This window comes from Lacerta agilis, chromosome 5, assembly GCF_009819535.1.
Source record: "Lacerta agilis isolate rLacAgi1 chromosome 5, rLacAgi1.pri, whole genome shotgun sequence".
NCBI classification, from domain to species: Eukaryota; Metazoa; Chordata; class Lepidosauria; order Squamata; family Lacertidae; genus Lacerta; species Lacerta agilis.
Genome location: NC_046316.1, coordinates 77212452 through 77235909, shown reverse-complemented (window position 1 = coordinate 77235909; position 23458 = coordinate 77212452). Strand labels below are relative to the sequence as shown.

Below are 23458 nucleotides of genomic sequence, written 5' to 3'. Positions count from 1 at the left end.
CGACGCGGTTAAAATAAGACATCCCCTGAAAATAAGCCATACTGTGTTTTGTTGGGCGAAAAAAAATATAAGACGGTGTCTTATTTTAGGAGAAACACGGTAATACTGCTCTCTCATCTGAGGGAATCCTAGGAACTGCAGTTCTGGGAACGGTCTGCAGTTCTCTGACAGAATTCTCAGGACCCTCAGGCTGCAATTTCCCAAATCCTTTGAGGGTGCTCACAGTTCGAATGATCTAAAACTGATGTACATTTATAGCGTAATTTCACCCTTTTGTTGTCATCTTACTCTTATGCCAGCAGAAGCAACACGATGTGGTATGGCTAATACAAGACTGGGCTTTAAATGGAGACCCTCCTTCCAGGCTTCCCTGCTCTCTACAGCTTTGCATGAATTGCATGGCACTCTGCAGATTTTATTGTAAGCCGATTTGCTGGTTTAGGTTCGCACCCCACCCTTAATCCATTATCTCTGCAAGGATTTCATATTGCTGCTATATACAGGAGTGACAGACTCCTGGACCCTATTCCCAAGCCTGCTGCCAACTACCCAAGACAAAACTTTCCAATTATATGTTCCTAATTTTCTCAGCCAGTCTCCGGTGCCTGACTCCTGTTCAACATTTAAATAATTGAAGAATCCCAAATTACTTTGTGGTTAAGGAAACCTGGAACCTGTTTCCTCAATTGCTCAATTCATCTGTTTGTATGATACCTTAAAAGGCAAAGTTGGTGCGTTTTTCAGGGTTTACAGTGGTGTCCCAGTATGTTGGCTGCCATTCCCAGCCCAATTAATTTTAGGCAATATTACAGTGGGATGGTTCTACGTCAACACAAACAGGCGACTCATTGCAGTGTCTTTTATAACTCCATCAAGGGTGAGGAATCTGTGGCCCACTGAGTGCTGCTGGACTACAGCTCCCAACATAGCTTACCACTGGCTGTGCTGTCTGAAGCTCATGGTAGAAGTTCGATTCTTTACCTGACTGAGATGACCATGGCGCTGTCAAGGTCAAGGCTACCCAGATGCACCAGTGGGAATGCCAGATTGGCTCCACCGGTGTATCACACAGCCCCAACTTCTCTGCTGCCCTACCCTGCCCCAGTATGTTTCTCAGCACAATTAAAAGTGTTGGTGCTTACCTTTAAAGCCCTAAATGGCTTTGGCCCAGTGTACCTGAAGGAGCGTCTCCACCTCCATCATTCAGCCTGGGCACTGAGGTCCAGTTCTGAGGGCCTTCTGGCGGTTCCCTCACTTCAAGAAGTGAGGTTACAGGGAACCAGGCAGAGGGCCTTCTTGGTAGTGGTGCCTGCCCTGTGGAAAGCCCTGCCATCAGATGTCAAAGAAATAAACAACTACCTGACTTTTAGAAGACATCGGAAGGCAACACTGTTTAGGGAAGTTTGTAATGTTTGATGTTTTATCATTTTTTTAATATTCTGTTGGAAGCCGCCCAGAGTGGCTGGGAAACCCAGCCAGATGGGCAGAGTATAAATAAATTATTATTATTATTATTATTATTATTATTATTATTATTATTATTATTAATTAAAGCCAGCTTCGGGAGGCAGCTTAGCACCTGAATTTGCTATTAGTATATTCTTGCATTGTTGCTCTTAGGCTATTTTTACCCAATTACATTGTTGGCTTTAGATCTGAGTTTGCTGTTTTATATTTGCTTGTTGTATAGAATTTTTTTTTGGGGGGGGTAAACAAATGAGAGTAAAAGTAGAAGCTGGAACAGTGAAGAAGCTTCCCCCAAATTGGCTAAATTAATTTAGGTTGAGAATTGTACGTCCTCAGGCAAAGAACTTCCTTGCTTACCAGCTGACGGAAGGTTTGCTTTTTGATATATCAGAAGTCAGAATATTGCCTTAGTTATAAAATAAGTTGGAAGCACTTTTCCATTCTTCGAGACTGGGTTTATTGTAACAATCAACTGCAGATCATTATGAGCATGAACTTCTAAGCGGAAATGAAGCATATTCGCAGTACGGAAAGCAATCAGTACTTTTCCATATTGCCTGCAGCCATCCTTATAGCTGGTGATTCTGAAAACAAAATTAATTGGAATAATTTGAACATTATGGAGCAAAAAAATTAATTGGAATAATTTAAACAATGTGCAGATTGTTGCAGACAGGAAGTACCTAAGGGGGACAGACTGAATAAAAAATGACCACCCTCAATATATGTTTACCATCAACAACCAACTCCTAAGCTGCTCTTGCTACTGCTTTTTCCTTAGAGGTGGTTAATGAAACAAGACCAAGGCCAACATTTCTGCTTATTCTAATAATAGGGGAGAACAACTGGGGGGTGGGGGGGATGTGAAGACATTGCCTAATAACTGAATCGTGATCTTCCTTATTCCTTATGAGTCAGTGACCATATGCTAGGTAGGTGAGCAAGAGCAATCTGTGAGGGACAGATTGAGAGCAGTGGTTCCTATTGCCCATTGGGAAGGCAAGGAGCCCAACAGCAGTTGGAGTCAGTGCCAATGGCAGGCAGAGCCAGCTAATTGTACTGTTCTCCCCATCCTCCTCCCTGCTGAGTTCTACAAGGGCAAAACTGAGAATAATGAGGAGGAAACTCACAGCCAGATCAACCTGTTGGACTCATTGTAAGTAAGAAGGCAGGCAGGAGGGGTCTGGTTGAGATTCAGTCACGTACTGACAAATTCAAGTTGTGCAATTCTAGCAGAGCGGGAGGTCTGTGCAACAGTCTTGCTTCCCCAAAAGTTCAGGCTTTTTGCAGTAAGGAAAGTGGCAGGAAAATGCACCGGAATGTGTGGAGTCACAGATGCTTTGACACACCACTACCTAACCCTGCTGCAAACAAATCAGAAGGAACCTTCATTAAATAGCCAACATTGTGGGATCTCCTTGCAAACGAATCAAGATGAAAGCTCAACAAGTAGGTCAATGGGAAACACCCACAGTTAGAATAAATGCCTGAATGCCGGTTTGCAAGTAAAACTGAATTAGTGTGTCGCAAAATGATGCATGTCTAAAAAGTGTGTCAACAACATGCAGAGTTTAGAAAGCTCTCGCCTATATGGTATTTAATTGGAGATTTTCTGTGTGACATGAACATTGCCAAGAGCAGCAGCTTTGAAATTACATTTTCTCTCTTGTATTATTTTTTATTTAAAAAATAAAGAAAGCAAAAGGAAGAGTAATTAATCACCCTCCTTTTGTCTTGTGTGAAGACGTTGGTGCTGTGTAGCCAACCATTTTTGTGCAGAGGCCATCATTATATTCATGAGGCAGTCCAGAAGATGAAGAGGCTGCCCAATAGTGGTTCCATTTTTCAGTGATTAACTTTCCGTGCTTTGATACATAAAATGTAATGTCACCCAAAAGATTTGTTAGACGCCAGCTATTCTTTTCTGCTTGTCTTGGGTTAGGCAGGGAGAAGAAGGAGCTCCTATCCATATCTGTTTTACCAAGTGTACAGCTACTGAAGTATTTTCTGTCAGCATATTAATCAAGGTGGGGAACTTGTGGCTACTTGACACCCCTCCTCGCTGGCCCGTCCCTCTCCCTGCCCCGACTTGCGCTCCGCCAAGGGAGCCCGGGCGGCGGATTCGGGAGTCTTTGCAGCCCGCAAAGACTCCCGAATCCACCGCCCGGCACCCCTTCGTGCGGTGGCTGCTCACGCAGGCACGAGCAGCTGCGACACGAAGGGGTGCCGCCACCGGGTGGCGGCTTCGAGAGTTTCCCGAAGCCGCTGCCCGGCACCCCGGGGGGCAGGGCGTCACATGCGTCATGACGCACGCACGCACGCACCGCAATGCTCCCCCCAGGGGTGCCCCTTGGCTTCCCGCCCCGGGCAGCCAAGGGACTAAGAACGCCCCTGTGCATGTTTAGACAAAGAAAGGCAATTGCCTAGCTTTCTGACTGCTCGACACCCATTTCCTAACAACAGTTATGTCCTAAGGAAATGTGTTAGTTAATTTCATGGCTGATCTCAGAAAGTGCTTTGCTCTTGTAGCATTTGAAAGGCTTGAACTTCAGGATCCCAGTACCAGGGCACAACTTACCCCTTCAGGCCAGCATCTGGACACAGCCCATGCCAGCATTTCCAATACTCATTACATTTGACACTATAGAAAACACTGCAGTAAATTGGAGTAAATCGATTCCAATATTCTTTACGGCAATGGTTTTCCAAACAGGGAAAGGCATGAAGGTCTCTCTGGGCAGCGTAGACAGATGGAGCAAGAGCTGCAAAATTCCAGGGAAGGGGTATTATCCTGAGACAGGTAGAAACTGCTTTCTTCATAAGAGAATATCTGTGTGGGTGGAATGTCCCCTTAGCAGAACCTCCCCTTCCACCCTGATTCACAATAGATTTGTCGAGATGGCCACATTCCCATTACGGACTTCTTCCATGTCCTTGCGCATTATTTTAGGGGAGCGTCAGAAAGGTGCTGTTCCAGTGCTGATGTTGGGATAAGCATCCTGATCTACAGCTCCTTGCGTGCAGCTTGTGTATGACAAGATCCATAGATCTTGTCAAAAGAGGCCGATGTGATGGGGCGGCAGGGCACACCTGACCTCCTGACAGTTGGGTCACTGATGGTTACCAGGAAATGGGGGGAAGGCCAGACCCCAGGAAGGTTGATGAGGTGCAAACACAACAGCAGGACCCCTAGATTAGCACCACACTGACCTTCCCATTCCGTCATGGTCCCAGTAAGTAGCAGTGACTTACTATGTAGAGAAAGAATTGGAAATGTGGGGATAGAATCCAGTAGCTTCCATATGCCACACATGGGCTCTGCCACTGAGCTATAGCCCATTCTCTGTAGTAGCTCATCTATAGATCTGGCCCACTGTTGGAAGGAAATGAAAGCCCTGCTAAAAACCGAAAACCATTTTTCCAAAAGTGGGCATCACATGCTGATAAACCCATGGGTTTGCATTTTATATCCCATTTGCAGTTCTTGGCCCTTTAAGAATGGAAACCCATTATAGCATGAGGGAGTAAATGCAACTTAAAGTTGGAAACGTGAGATGTGGTGGTTATTTATTAAAGCAGACTTGACTATTATGCGCACACACACACACACACACACACACTGGTGTTCAAGCTTGAATTCACACCATAATTAAGCAAGACCCAATATTTGCAAGCTTCAATAATCTAAAGATCATGCAATTATTCACAACAACCCAAGAGAACAGGGGGGCGATGGAGGCAGATTTATTAGTATTTATTAGTCTTAGTAGTGGTGATATTCCTTCCCATAATTATGAGCTACATATTTTTATTTTGGTTGAAGGGATTTTGGCTAGTCATTGTAACATATTTATTTATGCTGGTATTATTATAGATGCCCTTACCTTTGCCTGCGTTTTAAATATTACATTTGTGCCCCACCCTTACTTCAAAGAGCTCAACACAGTGTACATACGACTGCAGTGTATGTTTCTCTGCATCTAATCATCACAACAACTCTTGAGGGGGATTTGACTGAGATTTGAGAAAGGGTCTTGGTTCAGTAGTAGTTCATTTGCTGTGCATAGAAAAGTTCTGAAATCTGGAAGACTTGCTTCCAGTCAGTATAGACAGTACCAAGCTAGTGGTCTCACTTGGTATAATGAGGCAAATTTCTATTATCTATGTTCCATGACTTGCCCAAGGCTGCCCTACCTGTGCACATCAGGGACTTGAACCTGGACTTTCTGGCCCAGCTCCAGTACTCTGGCTCAGCTGAACTTAATAGCCACATGAGTTTTACTTTGGCCCTCAGGCGCACATACTTCCGCTTCCTGTTGTACACTGTCACCCCTCCCTCACTTCCTAATTCCAGCAAACTGTGCTTGCATTAAAACCACGTGGGGGCAAACCTCCAAGCCGGACATGGAAACTGGTTTCTAACTGTAGTTTCCCATTCTGAGTTGCAGGCAAGGTATGGTTTGAACAAATCACTGGCTTCAAAATTCAACTGTAAAGGCAAAATGATTGTTTGTTGAAATAACCTGGAACTGAGAGGAAATTGGAGGAAATCTATAATTTCTATTCCACCTTTCTCTCCAAGGAACTCAAGGGGGCGTACATGGTTCTCCCCCTCATCATTTAACAACCCTGTGAGGTGAGAGGCCCCATCTTCTCAAGGGGATTGAGGGGGCCCTAGGTCCCCTCCAAAAATATGGGGGGACAACTTCTTTAACCCCTAGGAGTTGGTGCATCTGCTGCAAAGTAAGTTAGCCTGAGAGGCAGTGATTGGCCCAAGGTTACCCAGTGAGCTTTGGAGCCAAGTGCAGGGATCAAAACTCTCTAACCATTACACCTGACTGGGTCTCTCTACTACACCACACTTACTGAGCTAAAGTGCAGACAAGTGCAAAGATGTTGCTTGGGTCCATAACACATCAGGAACAGCATCTATAACAGGGTGACTCAAGCCACATTGTTCCTTTCTAAATGTTCCGTCACTGGGTGGAGAAGGTGGAAGAATCAAACCTAGTTTTTTTAGTTATGCCGATTAGAGTTGTAACCTGTAAATGTCCAGGTTTCTTAGTGATGTGGCTGCTGCCTGCAGCCATGATAGTTTTTCAGAATGTACCGCCCTATTCCAGAATGTGCAGGTTTTTAGGGAAGTAATCCTGGCTCCAAGGTATGGATGTCAGAAAATTCTAACGAAAATGGAAAAGGAAGTAGGAATTGCTGCAGTTTGTGTGTTCGTCTGTGGCCAGGATCGAAAGAGAATGCAATCAGTATTTATTTGTATCATTTACGAATAATAATTAGTGGTAGGATTTGTTGTTGTTTTTTTAAAAAAGAACATTCTTTCAGTGTTTACACTGAAATGAATGTAAGTTACATAACTTCAGTTAAATAGCAGAAAGTGAGATACATAACATAGTATTTGGCAGAAGCTGAACTGCAGTAGAACAGAAACAGGCTGATTGTGATGAATACAGGCCAGAATGGAAATTGCTGCTCTCTTATGTTCCTGCTTAAAGGGGGAGGGATGGAAACAGGAGTGGGTAATGGAGTAGCCTGCCAGCAGAACACAACAAATTGAAAAACTAGATAAGAGTATTCCTCACTGAAATATTTAGTATAATACTAAAGCTGTACGTGTTTGCAGTGCAGTTCCACATCTGGTGTGCATTCAACCCATAGCTCTGCCACTTCCCCTCTATATATTGGTCGATAAGCAGCCATCAGATGTGCATATATTTAAGTGTATGCAGCTGTGTATTTGTGGAGTTTCTCCCCCCCCTCTTTCTGATGGAGGTGGCAAGCCTAGTCTTTGCCAAGCATACTGCATTTCCCCCCACAGCAATATATCGTTTGAGCTGCCACAGGTGTGCATTTTGTTACTGTATCCCTCTTCCTAATCCATCTTTAGCAGATTTGCTACCTAGATTGCTTGGCCTCCATTGTTTCATGATTGCACAAACAACTTCCTCACTGTCTGCCAGCAGGTCTCTCTCCTCCCCGCCCCCCCCAACCACAGTTTCTAATAATCTCTGGTTTAGTCTGCATGAGTTGTAATAATCTCTTTGCCTCGGTACACTCTTCATTGTTCAGGTAGGCACCTGTTTTTTCTGCGCACTGCTTAATCTGGCGCTGAAACCATTTCCATCTTCAAATCTATTGCCAGTTTTAAAATGAGAAAGCCAAGCATGGGGTTATCCAATATTACACAAGCCCATGGCCTGTGTAAGAATGGGAAGGAGAGTCTCATAAATTAATAGAGATCTTGTGCCATGTACAAGTTCAGGTTTTACAATATTCCAAAAGGATTTAAGGAGATCATTTTGATTCCATAATTGTTGAGTTAGTAAACAGCACTTTATTAATAATTGGGGCAAAATAATATACTATTGACCCTCATTGTTTGAAGGATACTATTCATGCTATATTGTTAACGGGGGGAAATGTATTAATTGCATTAAAATATATAATACATGCATATGGCATGTATTATATATTTTAATTTTGATTTTTTTAAAAAATGCTAGAAGTCATAGAACCATAGAATTTGAAAGTATCAAAACACTATATTCACCCTTCTTTAAAAAATGTTTTATTAATTTCCCAGAATACAAAACAAATAATAATCATAGCAATTTTGCTCTGTACCAGGTATGTTAGGAATGTTACAGTAATGCAAAAGTCTATTGTATAGAGATATCCATGCCATAATGTTGCACGTTGACAAAACAAAAAAAGGGAAAACATATTGCATCAAAATGATTGTGCTTGAACATTCCCTTGACTACCCTATGGTGTGTTAAATGCTCTGATAGGGCGACATCCCAAACCACTTTGGGTCATCTTGGCTTCACTCCTTGGCCAGGTTCAACAGGAGATATTTTGAGATCTTTCAGAAATAGCTTGGCCTTTCATCTCCGGGGTTTAGCAATTTCCCCATGTGCTGCACTACCAATTTAACAGAGAAGATTCTGAGTGCTGCTGTAAAGGGCTTGAAAGCTCAGAGTCACTTTAACATCTCAGGATATATATGTCTTGAAATATCTCTTTTTGTTCGTCATTGTTTTGCAATGCTTTTTACACCTGTTCTTTCTCTGCTATACAGTTCAAAGCATACAATGATATCTCTGGCCACTTCTTCATTGCAAGATCGTGGGCCTGCTACCCTCAGTAGTGACAGCAGTTCCCATGTATTGTGTCTTAAACCATTCTTTTAGAGATTTTGCAGGGTGTCTGCCCCTTCTTCTGTTTCATGGATTGCCCTCAAACAAATTCCCTGCGGTCTCTGTTCAATTGCTTCTCTGCCCACAACCCAAGGGCCTCAATTTTTAAAAAGTCTGTCTCTGCCTGATTGTCCAAGCCCATTCAGGGAGGGTAGGTCTGCTGATAGCTATTTCTAAAGGGAATCTCCAGGTCCAGAAACTGTATTCCTCTGAATTCTAGTTACTGGGGAATAAACAACAGTGAAGGGCTATTGCTTTTATGGACTGGTTGTGAGCTGCTCAGAAGCATCCATCTAGCCTTGATGGCCTCTGTCAGGTCCTCCTTCACAATTGCTTCCCAGCATGTGTCTTGGTTAGGCCACAAATTAGAATGCTAACCATCATGTTTTTGCTCTGACAACCTGTACTGTCCTTCAGTTTAACATTGCAAGATGAATCTTCTCTTGTCTTCTGTTTGGATGGACCTCACCCCCAAATTCCTTTGCCTTCTGGAGATCCACTTTGACCTGTGGCAAGCCCAGCAGGGAAGACCCTACAGGCTCTGCCAGGGCTTCCAATCTGGCCTTTTTGATCATCTCTGAGCCGGAAACATCAAGCCCAATTAGGGCCTCACAGTGTTTCCACTGCAAATATTAAAATGCCCATGATGATATCTTCAAAGGAGCAGAATTACAAAGTCAAGCAATTCTCCCTTCCTGCAGCGCCATACAGATTTGATTTTTCTTTATTAGCTTCTAATTTGCAGGGTTTGGGGGGTAGTCAAATGAGAAGGTGGAGGAATGAATTATGAAATATCACCTTGGGTGTTTGGCTGCACCGTGGTATAAGGATATGAAGTGGCAGCGTAGCTAGAGGTATCGCTATCAGTGTTAACAGATATAATTAATTCTCACGTTTAGCAACCAATGGAATGAATGTAATTACCATATTATCTCTCCCAGTCGGCAGGAATAAGAGGGGCAGTAAAGGGCATATGAGCAGAAAACTAGTATCTAAAATAATATTTAACAAACAGATCTCAGAATGGATGAGTCCAGGAGAACCAAGGTCTTGTTCTTTTAAACACATTTGGATCTTGACACACATGATGCATGAGTGTTCAGGACCCAATTATCAGAGCAGATTTTTTATATATTAAATGCCCCAGAACTCACAGATAGAGTGGCTATTTCTGTATTGCCAAAAAGAGAGAGAAATACAATACCTAAAAAGACAAATGACAGTTGGGCTTAAAATTCACAAATGCTAAGTTGTATGTATGTATGTATGTATGTATGTATGTATGTATGTATGTATGTATGCAATTTTTAGAAATGATTACGATGATTAGAACTCAGTGCATTATACCATAGCAAGGTTGACTGAGTTCAGATGACCTGGGAGGTTGTTCCACATGCTGTCCATATTCTAACTGCTGATAGGCTACTTCAAAGGCCCTTTCTCCTTGTTTCTTTTCCCTTTACCTGTTGGTGTTGGTCTGCGCATTTCTGTTTGCATAAGGGGCAGGGGACTGATTTTAGATAATGTCATCATGCCTTTCTGGCATCAACCTGTAAGTTGACTGGAACTCTGGTTAGATTAAAATCTGAATAATGAGCAGGTCAGGGACATAAACCATGGTTTGTTCCTGCTTTATTTGAACCAGCACTAGTTTAAACTAACTAGAAGTCCCCAAGTTCTTCGTTGCAGAAACTTCTGTAGTCTTCCTGGTATCTGAGGAAAAGGAAGCGGGGAGAATACAGGCCTGAGGTTTGTGCAGGCTCATAGACATAGCACTAAATCACAGTTTAGTGTTGCATCTGAAAAGGCCCAGGATATGTAGCTGAGATGAAATTTGAAAGTGGCATTTCCAAGCTCACATTCTTTGGCTGTGTGCTACACAGCTTTGCATACTCATTTGGTTTCAGAATCAGGGACAGCTCTCACAGGATGCAAAACAACAACAAACCCAAACAAATGCTGGACTGAATACACGCCATCATTTGGTGGCAACTCTTTGTCCCTGTTTTTGCTCTTTGCTTCTGCTGAGCATCACTGCAGCACCTTTCCTCCTCTTCTTAATTTAAAAGAGAGTTCAGAGCAGTGGTATAGAAAATAGAACCCACAGTGGAAGAACCCTCCTCTTAATTCAAGGCCAGTGGCATTTTCTTGATCATAGTAATTTATGGAGCATTAGTTACCATAACAACCAAAAACAGCTTTTAGGGTGTCAGTATTTTCCTTTGTAAGGTGAATTTAGTGTCTAGTGAGAGGAAGGAGGCAAGAAAAAAACAGCAGCGTAATCTCTGCAAACTGGAGGGCTTGGCTTAATCGCAGGAATTACACGACACCTTCTAGCGCTCTCATGCTATCTGCCGTCTTGCCAAAAATGAACTTGGCAGTTTGTAACCGTCTATCTAATCATGGTCAAAAAGTGATAGGATGTGAATGACAACTCTTTGGGGAGGGGGGGGATGAGCATCAGATGATGACTAGGGATGTAAAGAGGCAGCAATTTCCATCCTATAACTGGGATGTTTCTCTTCTGTCACGGTTCGGCTTCCACTGAAACCAACGTTATTTGTCTCTTGTGGGGGGACAAGGCTACCAATGGCTGCTAGTCACAATGGCTATGCTTCTGAATACATTTGCTGGGAACTGCTCTCGTGCTCAGATCCTGCTTGCCAGTTTCCCACAGGCATTGGGTTGAGCCACCGTGAGAACAAGATGCTGAACTAGATAGCGATGGGCCTGATCCGGCAGGCTTTTCTTACGTTACTACATTCTTTCCTCTGTGGCTTTAACTAATGTAATTAATTATACAATCAGCGATGTAATCGGTTTCAGTGCATTTCAGTGGAAGGGAAATGCCGGCAACAATGCAGAAAACTACTTAACTTATTTACATAACATTTGAGGACTAAAAAGAATCCCCACAAAGCAGAAATACTGCTTTTACACACTTGCATAATGTCTGTACCTGACCTCAGATGAATATGCGCATGGTGGCAGTATCCATTCCCATTTCCAGCAGAATTCTCCAACGTCCCAAATGTTGGGATAGGAAGTTTGTGTATGATTGATTGCTTTGTAAATCTGTGCAACTCCAAGAGATCTAAACCATGCCTTGTTTCATTCTAATTTTCTGTTTCCAGCTTGTTGGTTATGCAGGGGAAAGCACAGCTTTTTCTTCCAGTTAGCGTACGGGGGCCTTCATGTTTTCTGGTGACTTCTTTTCAAACCACACAGCAGGTTGGTGTTCAGTGGGCTGTCTGGGGACCAAGACACAACATGTGTTCTCAATTTTGGGCCTTTTATGTTAGGAATTTTCCACTGTGCAATTACATTAAATTTGGAGGCGCATGAGAAGTGCACCTTCTCCCTGGCAACGACACACACACACACACACACACACACACTATGCAAGGTTACACGAATGAAATACAATAGCTGGAAAGGAAAACAAAGTTCAAATAGGATTTCTTCTCCCATGATGGCAGGCTGCCCACATGGGGTCAGGGACTTAATACTAACCCCGCTGTCAGTCGACTCTTGCAGCAGAAGATGAAAAGTGAGGTTTCATAAATCACACTGGAAATTATCATCCTGCTCCTACGTGTGGGGGGGGGCGGTTCTTCTTTTTGCACACGCGTGTTAGAAACAAAAAGAAACTCATTCTGCCCCAAAATAAAGCATGAAACAAAAACCACATTAAATGTTTCTCATGATACATTTTGAAGACATCATCGCCTACAATGATTTCCTGTTGTTCGGTGACATTGTCTTGCAGCTGCTCATGCAAATGTATCGCTTCAGAAAGGAGAGAGAGGCAAAGAAATAGTTCATATAAGAGGGTTAAATGGCAGTCCTGTGCACAGTTACCCTAGACTGTGCCCCATTTAACTCCGTGGGATTTACTCCTAAATAAACAGGGATAGGATTGCAGTGTTGCTGCAGCATTGTGAGAGTAAAGCAGGATTAGATATCACATTTGTCGTAAACCTAGTAGATGGACACATACTAGCTGACATCTCTCAGGGACAAAACAAATGAGATGCAAGCAATCTGTAACTGGATCTCCCATTTTTTATCTTTATTTTTAAAAACAAACTTAAAGGCAGTGGGGTGAGTACTTGAATTTTCTGCAAGAAAGCATTGTTTAATCCTGCCTCTTTCCATACAGTTTGGCTGATCAAAATCTCCCTATTCCCAAAGCTGTGGGACAAAGGCCTGGTATTTAATGCAATTACCTGTCCATCCGTCCGCCGCCCCCCCCCCCCCAAATTGCTTCTCCAGTCACATGGGAATTAGTGCAGAAGTTGAAAATGTCAAGTCAAAGTCAAGTGCTGCAGACGAGTCCTTTTAAGTATCTGAGATGGTGTTCTTAAGAGTTGCTGTTTTCAGATGTATAACTTTTTTGTCCTAGAAAGTCCAACTGTGTCTAGATTTTCTGCCAAGGCCAATGAACAGAAGCAGAACAGTGGTAGAGTACAGTGGTACCTTGGTTCTCAAACTTAATCCGTTCCAGAAGTCTGTTCCAAAACCAAAGCGTTCCAAAACCAAGGCGCGCTTTCCCATAGAAAGTAATGCAAAATGGATTAATACATTCCAGACTTTTAAAAACAAACCCTAAAACAGCAATTTAACATGAGTTTTACTATCTAACGAGACCATTGATCCATAAAATGAAAGCAATAAACAATGTACTGCAGTCACACAATCAATCAATCAGTAGCTGAACTGCATTCCACACAGTCACAAAAACAAAACAAAAAGAGCTGCAAAAACAAAAACGCAAAATACCATAAATAGCAAAAACAGACAGACCTCAGCGTAACACTCAGATAGTCAGCATAACACTCAAATCAGAAGTGTGGCTCTCAAATTGTTATCGTAACACTCAGAACAGAGCACGTTCGGCTTCCGAAAAAAGTTTGCAAACTGGAACACTTACTTCCGGGTTTGCAGTGTTTGGGCTCTAAGTTGTTTGAGTACCAAGGCGTTTGAGAACCAAGGTACCACTGTGAAGCTGTTCAGCATTCGCCTTATGCCGTAATGGCTTTTTCTGTAATTTACCAAAGAGGTACATCTACCTCTTTGGGCTGACTCACATGTGAGAGGTCTAATCAGCCAGCAATTCTAGGATGGAGAAGTAGACATACACAATCTATTCCATGGCATACACAGTATAAGATGCAACCTCGGTGCTCTGCACATTGTTTGTGTGGTTTTCTTTCCTCTCCTCCTTTACCCCACCCCCACCCCGGAAGGAGAGGTCATGCCCAAGATCTTTACACAAATGAGACAGGCACACTCCGTGCACACTCCCAACATCCCAATCCCTGCTGGCTCAATCCTCAGATCTTTGTACATTGAGCGGAAGTCTCAAGGGGAAACCCATGTGCATTCAACTGAACATGTGCAGTCTTTTCCATGTGATTGGGAACCCAGATTACACAGGGTTGCATGGAGGACGGTGTGTATATTCAGCTGCACATGCATTGACTCCTCCTTCAACGTGCAAATGTTTGGGGGTGTAGCCAGTCTGAAAAGCGACACTGGAGGTGGGATCATTATGCCTGGCTCCCTTCCCGCTTTCATGGATTACTGGAGCCTGTGATGCGTAACTTCCATATGAAGCTGCTGAATCCACCTGGTGTAAACCAGTCGTTTGAAGGTACAGTAGAACCTCAATTTACCACCATAATCTGTTCTGGCGGCCCATCCTTTAGGTGAAATGGGTCGCTGGTAGAAGCACCGTTGTGTGCATGTGCAGACAGCGGCAGCCGCTTCTGCGCATGCGCGAATCACGGCAAACCCGGTATTTACTTTTGGGTTTGCCGCAGTCGTGACTTGGATTGGGCCCAAGTAGAGGCAGTCGTAAGTAGAGGTTCTACTGTACAATACAACCTTCACAGCCCAGTCCTTTGATCTGAGCCAACAGCAGGTGAATGTTTAGAAGGGGTAAAACTAGCACAGTTACAACATTACAGAAATTATCTTGTTGCACCAACTTGTAACGACATTGCTTCTGTGTTCTGGGCTGCAACAGCATCTCAGTATTTCAGGATCAGGATTCCAAAATGTGTGCCTGTGTTACTGCTTTACGCTTCTTTCCTTCTCATGCATACATTAACAATGGGTTTTCATAACTTCCTCCTTCTCCTGCATAGCTGATAATTCCCGCACAATCACACACCATCTTCCAAGTCTCCATTATATTCAAAAACAGATGTCTCAGTCTTATGAATAATCAGATGTAGATTAACTAACTGAGGTGAAAATTCACCTCACACTCCTCTGGCCTACATAAAAGGAAAAAGAAAGCAAGCATGAAATTAATTTTATTTACCGCTAAATGGTAAACCAGAACATGAATTGTGATGATGCGAAAATAAATTAATTTCAGCAGTCTTCAGATAAGTCAAGTTAAATGTCAGGTGTGTACTCCGGAAATATTTAAGAGCTGCTTTTCCTTGCAACTTCATGAAGGAAACCCAGAGTTAGCATAAGGCAGAATCCAGTCCTTCAAGATTTCTAACTGTGCAGACCCATCTAGTTTGTTCAGATGCGATATTGGAATGGATGGATGGAAGGGAGTGAGGGATGAAGGACAAAAAATGGCTTTCATTTTTGTTGCATTTTATTATCATTTATTTAAAATGTATGTTCTTAAGTTCTTAAGTTCCTTAATTAACCCCTCTGTGGATGCTGTTCTAAAACCATGGGACTGGTCTTAGCACACAAAAAGTATGTGCAAAACTAGATCCCATCTTGTTCAGAAAGACTTAATTCTGCTTGGCGGTGGGGGGTGGGGGCGGGAACATGCTTTTTGATGTCTCCGGCAGTATATGAAGCTCAATCGCTGTTGGACTGTTTTTGGTAGCAACTACTTGTAGAAAAAGGACGCGGGTGGCACTGTGGGTTAAACCACAGAGCCTAGGGCTTGCCGATCAGAAGGTCGGCGGTTCGAATCCCCACAACGGGGTGAGCTCGCGTTGTTCGGTCCCAGCTCCTGCCCACCTAGCAGTTTGAAAGCACGTCAAAGTGCAAGTAGATAAATAGGTGCCGCTCTGGCGGGAAGGTAAACGGCGTTTCCGTGCGCTGCTCTGGTTTTGCCAGAAGCGGCTTAGTCATGCTGGCCACATGACCCGGAAGCTGTACACCAGCTCCCTCGGCCAATGAAACGAGATGAGCGCCGCAAACCCAGAGTCGTCCACGACTGGACCTAATGGTCAGGGGTCCCTTTACCTTTTACTTGTAGAACATGAGATATTAAGTGTGTATCACCACACATGGCAGTAATCAGATTGCTTGATATGGTGGCTATGGCCTACTTCCATTTTTGGAGGAAGCATATGCCTCTGAATAACAGTTCCTGAGAATCACAAGTGGGAAGGGTGCTTTTGCACTCATGTCCTGCTTGCAAGCTTGCCACAGGCATCTGCTTTGCCACCAGAATGCTGGACTGGATAGGGACACGGGTGGCACTGTGGTCTAAACCACTGAGCCTATTGGGCTTGCCAATCAGAAGGTTGGCGGTTCGAATCCCGATGACGGGGTGAGCTCCCATTGCTCTGTCCCAGCTCCAGCCAACCTAGCAGTTCGAAAGCACACCAGTGCAAGTAGGGAAGGTAAACGGCATTTCCGTGTGCCGTGGTTTCTGCCAGGGTGTTCTGTTGCACCAGAAGCAGTTTAGTCCTCCTGGCCACATGACCTGGAAAGCTGTCTATGGACAAACACCGGCTCCCTCAGCCTGAAAGCAAGATGAGCACCGCAACCCCATAGTCACCTTTGACTGGACTTAATCGCCCAGGGGTCCTTGACCTTTACCTACCTTACCTTGGCCTGATCCACAGGGCTCTTCTTGTTTTCAGTTTTATACAAGGAAGTTGTATCTATATAGGAAATGCATCATACATAAAGCCCCCCCCCAAAAAAAAACAACTACGGGGTTTTAAAGAGATTGGGTAGCTTTTCCTGATGAACTCTTCTGAATCGATTCATGCTGGATGATTTTGCGACTCAAACCTCCTTCTCCAGAAGGGCACATTCATGGTGTCTTTGCAGGAGGAGTGATCAGCGCCCAAACCCTCGGCTAAAATCAAGTGCATTGCATGTAGGAGATTGCAGGTTTGCTGTTGGATTGGACAACTGCTGCCAGTCAGAACTGGACTAGATGGTCCAGGCAGGTATGAGGCAGCAGCATATGCTCTGAGGATGTAAAATCGACCTTTTCTGGGTAACGAGGCTTTTCGTGGTCACATGCCCAGAAGTTGCCTTTCCTGACGGCACTCAATTTGACAGGGGGGGTCAAGCAGGTTGCAGCTATCCCAGATATAGTTGATTCCTACATCTTGTAAATGAAAGTCGCTGTCAGTCATGAACGGCAACAAGCAGGCTGGTATGTCAATAGGAATTTTCTCTCTTATTACTCTCCTTGCCCAGTGAGAGAAGACACCTGTCAGGTTATCACCGGGAATATATTTCCCTCTGCCTTTCGTAATTTAGAGGCCGTTTCCTCGTGTCCTTTACCACACGCAGCAGCAAGCTGCCGTTTGCGTTTTTGCAAGTCTTCCATACATTTGTGTCCCCCCAAAAACAAGGGGCAGTCTATATATACCATGAAGATATATATATATTTCTTGCCATTTAAAATTACACCTGAATGATAAGCCAGGTGAGAAGTGCTGTGCCGGAGGACTGACCCCTGTAATGCCAACCCAAAATCAGATATACTAGAAATATTGTGCAGGGAAGAAATTGACTGTCAGATTTGATCAGTACCATTAAATAGGCTGTCATCGGAGTACTAGATGTTTCGCTCAGATACAAACACAGCTGCTGCTGTTTCTGATGGCTGCTGAATGCAGATAACACAGGTGGGGGGGAGGGGGAGAAAGTGTTGACGTGAGCGGTAGTGATTCTCGCTCCATTGTCTTGACCCTCTCTTCATCTGTCTCCGTCCCTGCTCCTCTGCCCCTTTCAGGTACAACGTGTTTGATTGCATTGCTGTCAGATAAGGAGCTCACGGTTGCCAACGTTGGGGATTCGAGGGGCGTCTTGTGCGATAAGGATGGCAATGCTATCCCTTTGTCGCACGATCACAAGCCCTACCAGCTCAAGGAGAGGAAGAGGATTAAAAGAGCCGGTAAGCTTATAAAGTTTGGTGTTTACTTCTGTGGGCTTTCTGACAGAATACTGTAATAAACTCAGCGGGAAGGTGTTGTTTGCATTTTTGGAAATACGGCTGTATGGAGCTTCTCCTCAGGGAAGGTCAGCTTTGCACCATTGAGAATCCTGGAGGAAAAGAGGTGGAGAGGCCGGAGCCAGCCAGTATGGCCTGTAGCTAATGGGACTTGTAGTCCAGCAATAGTCTAGGTTGGAGAAGCCAGGACCAGAGGTCCCTTATTCTTTTATTCTTTATTAAATTTGTATACCACCCTCCATCTGAAGATCACAGGGTGGTACACAACATAGAAATTCACACAACATAGAAAGATGCACACACAAAACTCTGGTAGCTTGATTGGAGGGTGGGTGGGGAGACTTGAAGCTTCCAGTTCAGAATGGATGAAAACCAGTCCCTCTTTCGGCTAATGCTGCGTTATGTTCTGTAATAACAATTCATTCAGAGCAGGCAATAATTCTCTGTGGGAAAGAGAAGAAAATGTAGATTCCATACAATGGTGAGAGAGCACAAAGTAGTCTTTTAGCAGCAGAGCACCTATTAGCAATTAACATTTGAACCTGATTATTGTAATCCAGAAGAGGAGGCTTCATTAAAGAGATGAATATTCTAAATTTTTCACTTAAATAATCAGCTGAAAGAACTCCTGCTGCTTTGGAAATGCAACTTTTATGTTATTTCTCTCTGTGTATGCTGTATTGGCCTTGTTTGGGAAGGGGCGGGGTAGGCAAGGGAGTTGTTTCTTTTTAAAATTTATTTTTATGGGCAACAATGGTGCCAGACATCACCAGGCAGCTCCTGAGATCGATACCTTGACAGGGTCCTCACTGTCAATCCATGGTGCCCCCTGGCCCCGCCCTTGTTTTTCCTTAACAGCTGCTTATTTGCCTGCTTTGAGCGGTGCCTTCCTGTATGAGCAAGCAGTAACAGGTATAGGAATTAGATTGTAAAACCTTGTTTTGCACAAGTCCAGCCAATGAAGTAAGTGAGCTTCCCCCTTCTAACCCAGCTTAACAACTTGTGAAGTAAGTTTAAAAACAAGATTTATTTACATAGGTTCACAGAAAAGGCAGCAGCAAATCTATGCAGGCAAAATTCTTATATTTACAGTATAACCAGCTTCAGGCATGTGCCTAAACCTGGGGCAAGCAGAGGCATGTTTGCCTCCAGCGCTGGTCAAAGGGAGAGGGAGGAACAGGAAGCACTACATGCTGTTTCTCCAGGAAAGGAGGGGAAATGACATCACACAGAGCCCTCTCTATCAATTGTATTTCTATGATCCGAGTATCTGCCTATCAGCAATGCAGCTCTGTGGTGTTAGCTCCTTCTCATGCTCACTAGCAAGAATATGCATTTGTTAGGTTTGGCTTCCTGTACCAATTTAAGTTTTATGTAATTAGAATCGGGGGTAGCCTTCGTTCACTGACGTACTTAGTGATCATACATATGCAAGGGAGCTGTATTTTTGTTTCCTTTGGGGATCCATGTAGTAGACTGATGCCATGTACCCAGGCCACATGGAGCTGCAAAAGGTGTGCTGAGGTGTGGAGCTCCAATTTGCAAAAACTGCATATTCCTGGTATGAATATGCTTTATTCATGTTGAACTTTCGGGTCCTTTTGACGTGAGCTCAACATGCAGCAGTGCCAAAAACCTTTTTTTAAAAACCCTCCCTCTTAAGCAGAAGCTTGGAATGCACTATGTTTGGTTTTGTAATGAGGATTTCGAAGTGCTCTTTCAAAGGCAGAAACCTGAACTTTTTTTCTAAACGGAAAAGCTTCTCATCCAGCCGCAGGCAAACACCACATGTTTTATGTTGAGATTTCAGCCTTTGCTTCATAGAGGCAGCAGAAAGCCACTTTCGGTGCATAAGAGGTTGCTGCTGAGGCTTGGAAAAGCAAAAGCAGTCCTGCAAAGATGGGTCAGGGAGGAGGGGAAACCAATGAATATCAACTATTTGCTGCAGGCAAAGGGAGCTACATGCATTGTTGCTGTCGTTAATTTCATTTCTATTCCGCTTTAAATTTTTAAGGGGGTGGGGGGTGGAATCTCAAAGCAGTTTACAACCTACATTAAAATGTCAAATAAACCAATCCAGAATGAAACATTACAGAAGGAAGTCAAATATAAAGTATACAATTCAAAGCAACAGGAAACCAAAATATTATCTGAAGATTTCAAAACAAGAGGCCAACTACAGAACGAACATTTAACGCAGCAAAGTTAACAAACAAAAAAAGTTTTGTCTTGAACACGTGCAGAGCCATGGGAATCCTGTGGATCCAGTCACAGAATGTAATGGAATTTTGCAAATGGCTGGAGTCCTTCCCCTCTGTTTCCTTCTGCTCCCCTCCCCTGCCATATCCTTTGCTTTAAGGAGGATGCCTGCTGTTTGTACCCAGAACATTCCCCGCTTTTCCTTCCTAGAACTCCAAAGTGTGAGGTGATTATTTTCAAAAGACTTTTCTGGATCATTGCATTACAGCTCCACCAAGGACCCTTGATGAGGAGGAGGATCGACTTCGTTTGTGTTATTTCCTTTCCTTTTTGCCCCAGGATGAGATTTTGGTCTTTACAAGTGTGTATCTGATGTGCTGCCGCCTTCATAAATCTTTTTAAATGAGTGCGAACCTCTTCTTGAATTGTACCAAAGGGAGAAAGAGGGCTGGGTTAGAGCTAGGGGGACAGCTGCCTGAGCACATCAAAACGGATTTCACTGTATGAAAAACGTCAGAAACAAAGGCTGATACTTTCTTGCTGTTCAGCAATTTGTCATATCTATTTGGCGAGCAAAAAATAAATAAATACAAAACACGTAAGGATGTACTTGCCTCCAGGAATTCACGTGACAACCATTTCAATAGCATTGGCATGGATACTGACACAACCCAACTCCTTGTAGCAATGTTTGGGTATTTCAAAATGGATTTCAAAATACATAGCATAAAGTGGAGGAAATAACTCCAAGGAGATCACCTTCACAGTCCATTCATGCAGGTTCTGTTAATCATGCTACTCAATATATATATGTTTTTCTTCTCACAGTACATCTTTCTTTCTTTTTTAATGGACTAATCCAATGGATCTAAGAAACAATGTGCTTAGGAGTCCAACCTTGGGGTGTTACCCATGAGACAATAGTAGCAACAATGATGCAGATGTTAAGTTCTCCTCCTCCTCCCCGTATTCCCCTCCTACTGATATTTAGGAATATTTGCAGCATCTACAGGTGTGTTACCTTGCCAGCAGCAGCAGCCAGTGAAATCAAGTGAGGAAGGGCAGAAATGCCATGTGGTGACATGAGCTGGAAGAGGGAGAGAACTTCAACTCATGAGTTACATTTTTGAGAGCATCTTCAAATCAGGAGGAAGCTGTAATTTTGACCTTACAAGCATTGTTATGCACACCCAACATGCACAGTGTGATAGTTCAGGGTGCCAGCACATACCTTGCGTTTGGTTTCCTTAGAATGAGAGTCGCTAGAGACTGTGGCATCTTTGTAATATAAAGTTTTTATATAAGCATATATACGGGCTGAACGTAAGATGGTTGGGATCTGTTTACATCCCAACAAATCTTGTCCCACAATTAGGGTTCTTCCTTCCTTCCTTCCTTCCTTCCTTCCTTCTTTCCTTCCTTCCTTCTTTCCTTCCTTCCTTCCTTCTTTTCTTTCTTGGGGTGGATAAAGTCAAACCTTTGGATTCAGCATAGATGGACAAGACCAGGGAACAGGAAGAAGGCCTGCTCTCTTTAGCCCATCTTCTGAAAACATCTCCAGCTATTAATTTCTATGGCAACCAGTCACTTGTACTCTTTAGTCATGGTCAAAACAAAATAAAAAATAAAAAAATCCTTCCAGTAGCACCTTAGAGACCAACTAAGTTTGTTCTTGGTATGAGCTTTTGTGTGCATGCACACTTCTTCAGAGTCATGCAAAGAGATACACAACAGACTTGCCTACAGCCAATAATAACTTGATGGAAAGACTGGCTTTACCACTTTAGCAGTCCACAGACTCCCATCTTGCGGATACAAAACCACAAGCTTGGGGGTGATTTCAAATATCACATTCAAGCTAACACACACACACACTATAATAGTACCTTGCAATGGCGGTATGTTCTCCTTTCTTTAAAGTTTTCATTGAATCGAAGCACAGGAATTATAGTTATAATAGAATGGTTCTCCAAAGAAGAAAACTTCGCTCTTAGCTTCACGTTTCCTAAATGGTTTCCCTGAGGAGTTTTTCCTTCCTTACGTCTTAGCAGCAGAGACACTGGTGTATTATGGGGAAAAGAAGGAAGGAAGGAAGGGGGCACTGAAATGTGAGGAGTGCTTGAGAAAGAAAGATTGCAATAAGAAATGCAAAGCAAAACAATTACTCTGTTTTCTAACTAGTTTTACAGCCCAGAGGCACAGAAGCTTCTGAGAACAACCTCATGCAGAAGCAATTTAATACAATATGTGTGTTTGTTTGTTTGTTTTTTCTTCCCTCTAGGTGGCTTCATCAGTTTTAATGGTTCCTGGCGTGTTCAGGGGATCCTTGCCATGTCCCGCTCCCTTGGAGATTACCCGCTGAAAAATCTGAACGTTGTCATCCCTGACCCAGATATCCTAACCTTTGACCTGGACAAACTTCAGCCAGAATTCATGATCTTAGCATCTGATGGGCTGTGGGATGCTTTCAGCAACGAGGAGGCCGTACGGTTCATCAAAGAACGCTTGGATGAGCCACACTTTGGAGCCAAGAGTATAGTCCTGCAGTCGTTTTACAGAGGCTGCCCTGACAACATAACAGTCATGGTGGTGAAGTTCAAGAGCAGCAGTAAAACAGAAGACCAGTAAAAAAAAATATAGTAATTCTATCTTTCTGCCTCTCTCTCTCTCTCTCTCTCTCTCTCTCAGAGCGAACTCCTTCATCAAACCTTTACACTTCAACATGGTAGACAGCTGTAGCAAGTATATTAGCATTAAGACTGTACATCCAAAAAGAAAAGAGGAAAAAGATACCACTTTTCTTCCTTTTCTTGCTTTCTTTTTTTGAAAAACAGAGCTATGTGGCAAACACATTTAAAACCATTGTGTGGGGGTTAAAAAAAAGAAGAAGCTCATGCTTGCTTGCTTTTCTCCAGCTCTTTTAAGGATTCTCCCATTCTTAAAAGGCTAATCAACTCCTGCTTTGGCTATTTTGAACAGCTGTGATTTCTTAGTCATCCACCCAGGAGCTCAACTTAGGAGTGGCACGGCCAGGGCAAGACAAGAATGGCTTGTGAGCAATTGATGGAAGTGACACAGGACTTTCACCATTGTAACTATCTCCATCCCGGCATGCACTCTGTTTTAATGCTATTGCTCTCTGTCCCCAAGCCCCGCTAAACTGCAGAAGTAGGAAGGTGGGTAAGCAAACAAATTTGTAACTGTTGATCTGTCTTTTCATAGGAGGAGGTGAAGGAGGGAGCCTGCTGGGCACACAACAGGCCATCCTTCTCCCTCATTTCATAGGTAAACATCCTTCCTGCAACATAAGTAAGGATAAGCTATTGAGCTTCTCCAACTGTCTGTTTCTACTGTCTGTGTGCATGCCTTTAGTGGCGCTTTGCCTTGTTTT

At 43.4% G+C, this 23458-nt stretch overlaps 1 protein-coding gene across 1 annotated transcript in view; it reads left to right on the top strand.

Moving 5' to 3' along the window:
- The window catches only part of PPM1L (protein phosphatase, Mg2+/Mn2+ dependent 1L), a 166046-nt gene extending 143335 nt beyond the window's left edge, over positions 1-22711 (top strand). Inside the window, exons 4-5 of the mRNA XM_033150575.1 lie at positions 17650-17811; positions 22349-22711. Coding sequence (XP_033006466.1) covers positions 17650-17811; positions 22349-22695 — 509 coding nt within the window. The 3' untranslated portion in view covers positions 22696-22711. The remainder of the gene's footprint in view (positions 1-17649; positions 17812-22348) is intronic.
- The last annotated feature ends 747 nt before the right edge of the window (positions 22712-23458 follow it).